Source organism: Sinocyclocheilus grahami, unplaced genomic scaffold (assembly GCF_001515645.1).
Source record: "Sinocyclocheilus grahami isolate Dianchi unplaced genomic scaffold, SAMN03320097.WGS_v1.1 scaffold126.1, whole genome shotgun sequence".
NCBI classification, from domain to species: domain Eukaryota; kingdom Metazoa; phylum Chordata; class Actinopteri; order Cypriniformes; family Cyprinidae; genus Sinocyclocheilus; species Sinocyclocheilus grahami.
In genome coordinates, this window is record NW_015505305.1 from 4,300,350 (window position 1) to 4,304,590 (window position 4,241).

The 4,241-nt window shown below is 34.5% G+C and overlaps 1 protein-coding gene across 1 annotated transcript in view; it reads right to left on the reverse strand.

Annotated features, from left to right (window-relative positions):
* Positions 1-4,241, reverse strand: part of LOC107590315 (glycogen debranching enzyme-like) — a 15,572-nt gene that overhangs the window by 5,260 nt on the left and 6,071 nt on the right. Inside the window, exons 7-11 of the mRNA XM_016279021.1 lie at positions 3,668-3,770; positions 3,482-3,579; positions 2,505-2,644; positions 2,167-2,354; positions 1,809-1,932 (exon numbers count right to left, since the gene is read on the reverse strand). Of these exons, the coding sequence (XP_016134507.1) occupies positions 1,809-1,932; positions 2,167-2,354; positions 2,505-2,644; positions 3,482-3,579; positions 3,668-3,770 (653 nt within the window). The remainder of the gene's footprint in view (positions 1-1,808; positions 1,933-2,166; positions 2,355-2,504; positions 2,645-3,481; positions 3,580-3,667; positions 3,771-4,241) is intronic.

Sequence of the window (4,241 nt, forward strand, 5' to 3'; positions counted from 1 at the left end):
TATATATATATATATATGTATATATAAACACTACCACCACACCCTCATTGGTGTTCAAATAATATTTTCAACATTTTTAGAATAATTTTACAAAATTATATCTTTATTCAAAATGATGCACAATAAAAATACACCATTTTTTTTACTTTATTAATGACAAATGTTGGTTATGATGTAAATAACAACACAACTCATATTGGTATAAAAACTGATATAAAATATTTTCACACAATAAATATTGAAATCTTTTTATTTATATTTTGCTGAGATTATCATAGCTTTCAAAATGTTTGTTTTAATGATCCATGTGTATTGTATGGGTCAAGGGTAGAACAATACAACTGAAACATAAAAGGCAAAAATAAATGACAGTTTTAATGTGGCCTTCATATACCGAAAATAAATCCTAAAAATAAATAAATAAATAAATAAACAACCCATGCGACAAGTGTCCATCCATATCTATCTAACATCTCAAATTTAAGAATATTTTGTGTGAAACACAACTCAAATTCTATCAACAGCAGCTGTGGTGTTTTTAGCTCATTTTGAGCAACGAGTCAAAACTATTTAGTGTCATAATCAACAACATGCTGTATTTGCATTTCACACATCATGTTCCTTATTTCTTTGTGTCACTGCAACTGCATTTCCCAATCTCTTTGTGTCTTACCTCGGATAAGGGAGGTAATGCCAAGCCTAGTCATAAAGATATTGTCCAGCTCCTCGCTGCCAGTGAAGAGCTCAGCCACCACATACAGATCAGGCCTATGTTGACGAGCAACAGCCAACATATACTGCAGCCCACCCAGCAGCAGGGTTAGATAGATAGAATGATAGATAGGAAGACAGAACGATAGATAGATCGATAGATTGATAGATAGATAGAATGAAAGCAAATTAAGCAAGACAGACAGATGATGGTGTGAAGTGTACGACAAAGAATTGGAACATGCTCAGGTTACATAATCAGACATTATTGCATTAGGACATTAAGCAGGTTTATTAGTAATGAAATGTGTTATTAATGACATATTATTCGTGAGCACATGAAATGCACAAGGTCAAAGTAGATGATGAAGAGAAAGAGTTAATGTTGCCAAAAAAGGTATGAATGTTTTGAGTAAAAAACGGAGAGGAAGAAAAAAAACACAAAAAGCAAATTTAGCATCAAGGGCAAACGTGTCAACAACATGCTGTATTTGCATTTCACACATCATGTTCCTTATTTCTTTGTGTCACTGCAACTGCATTTCCCAATCTCTTTGTGTCTTACCTCGGATAAGGGAGGTAATGCCAAGCCTAGTCATAAAGATATTGTCCAGCTCCTCGCTGCCAGTGAAGAGCTCAGCCACCACATACAGATCAGGCCTATGTTGACGAGCAACAGCCAACATATACTGCAGCCCACCCAGCAGCAGGGTTAGATAGATAGAATGATAGATAGGAAGACAGAACGATAGATAGATCGATAGATTGATAGATAGATAGAATGAAAGCAAATTAAGCAAGACAGACAGATGATGGTGTGAAGTGTACGACAAAGAATTGGAACATGCTCAGGTTACATAATCAGACATTATTGCATTAGGACATTAAGCAGGTTTATTAGTAATGAAATGTGTTATTAATGACATATTATTCGTGAGCACATGAAATGCACAAGGTCAAAGTAGATGATGAAGAGAAAGAGTTAATGTTGCCAAAAAAGGTATGAATGTTTTGAGTAAAAAACGGAGAGGAAGAAAAAAAACACAAAAAGCAAATTTAGCATCAAGGGCAAACGTGTCTCTTGCAGTCTGCAGTACCTCTGACGAGACTGGTTATTCCCAGCCGATTAACAAACAAATTGTCAAGCTGTTCACTTCCAGTAAAGAGTTCGGCTATCACATAAAGATTGGGCCTGACCACTCTGGCTGCAGCTAACATGGCCTATAGACACAACACACAAGTTGTCACATCCAACAGTACATGTCAAATACCTGCAGTACAACCTCAGAAGGAATGACACTACATATTTTCAACATGAAAATTGTCACTTTATACATTTACAATGACATTGCAGAACATTCTGAGTTCCTGCCTGTTGCATATGATGTCATTTGTATAAATAAATCATGAAATATGCATGCAGATCAAAAATAAAGTAGAAATCTGAACACGTACCTCAGCCACATGAAGGGGTGTGGAGTGGCAGTTATCCAGACGTACACCGGAGAAATGTTTGGCTGTGATCTCTGTGTACTTCTTCATGTAAGCCCATAAGTATGGACAGTCCTCTGGTTTGTCGCCATAGCGAAGTTTCACGCTGTCACCCCAGCAAACAAGCTCTCTTCTGAGGTAAACATTACAGCCTAACAGACAGATAAATCAATTACCAGGTCCTTAACCAGCTAGACATTTTTAGTCACCAGAAACACAATGTAACTTTTTGCAATTTCTAGACCAGCATCAAAACCAAAAATGTTCAGCAGAAACCAAAATAGACATATATTTTGACTCACCTGGCTCTGCAAAATTTCTAAGCGGGTCATCTGCCATAACCCATCCATTATGGGCGAGCAGATGACAAGCATCATTTGGATTCTGCATCAGCTGGTTTTCCTGCTCCATGGTCATGTCCTCAAATGGGAAGGTAAAATATCTGAATCATTAAAACAAGGCTGAACTGTAAATCTGCCATTCTCATCAGCGTACTGTACAATAAAATGCTAAGTTTACAAAATACCAGGCGGTTACAATGACCACTTCTGAGGAAAAATTTGATTTTGAAACAGCTGATAAAAACATCACAATAATCCACAAGTAATCCACACCACTCCAGTCCATCAATTAATGTCTTGTGAAGTGAAAAACTTTCAAAACTGATTATAAATGCCATCATTAAGGCATTTTAACTTTGAATCAGAATTCATAATAACACTTCCTCCAGTAAAAAAGTGCAACCCCTGTTGTCGTCTCCCATCATAATCCACCAACATATTTGTTTAGAACCGTTTTGGACCGTTTTCTCTTACAAACAGTGTTTAATCTGCGCATGTTTCTCTCTTGATTTAGACTAAATGTCTATTTCACTGGAAAAAGCACTGTTATGGATAGAGGACTCGTAATTTAGCATTAGAAGCAACGGTTTGAAGTTAAAATTGTCATCACTTGTGGATTATTGTAATGTTTTTATCAGCTGTTTGAATTCTGACGGTACCCGTTCACTGCAGAGGATTCAATGGTGAGCAAGTGATGTAATGCTACATTTCTCCATATCTGTTCTGTTCTGATACACTTATCTAAATCTTGGATGGCCTGTCAGCTGATTTTTTACTTTTTTACATCATGTAAATACAAAGCAAGCTGTGGCTGGCTGCTTTAAGTCAGTCAGATGATCTCTTCCTGTCTAACTGGGCAGTTCTTGGCCAGAAGAAGTTGCAAAGCAGACCAGACTTTATGATGCCTGTGTTGCTCCACGAGACTACATCATTTTTACCTAGTCACCAAAGGGTTTGTCCGGGTGACAGGTCCAAGTTGAGGGCCGTGGGAGGCGAGTCTTTCATAACAAACCGTTCCCACTATGCAGTTTATAGCCTTCAAGGAAGAAATGATATAAAGTAATCAGATTGACATCAAAGCTAAACAGACAGATCATCTGTGAATCTTGTACACAGAAACCAACCTTCTCATGATGACTATGCATTTCCTTATAGCATTCCGCATTTAGTTCTTCTAGACTCATCTTAAACCAATCACAGCACTCTTGGATGGATTTGGGACCGTTACTGTTGTTTTGATAAGCACACGGAAAATAAAATTAATTTGTTTACAAAGTGCAGCACACTGGCATAATTATAAGAAAAACATATATAAAATCTAGATTTAAAGAAGAAAGAAATGAGGAAAGAAAATAATAATAATAATAATAATAATAATAATAATAATAATAATAATAATAATAATAATAATAATAATAATAATAATAATAATAATAATAATAATAATAATAATAATAATAATAATAATAATAATAATAATAATAATAATAATAATAATAATAATAATAATAATAATAATAATAATAATAATAATAATAATAATAATAATTAGTGCTGGGCACCGATTAATCACATCCAAAATAAAGGTTTTTGTTTACATAGTATGTGTATAGTACATAGTATATGTGTGTACTGTGTTTATTTATTATGTATATATATATATATATATATATATATATATATATATATATATATATA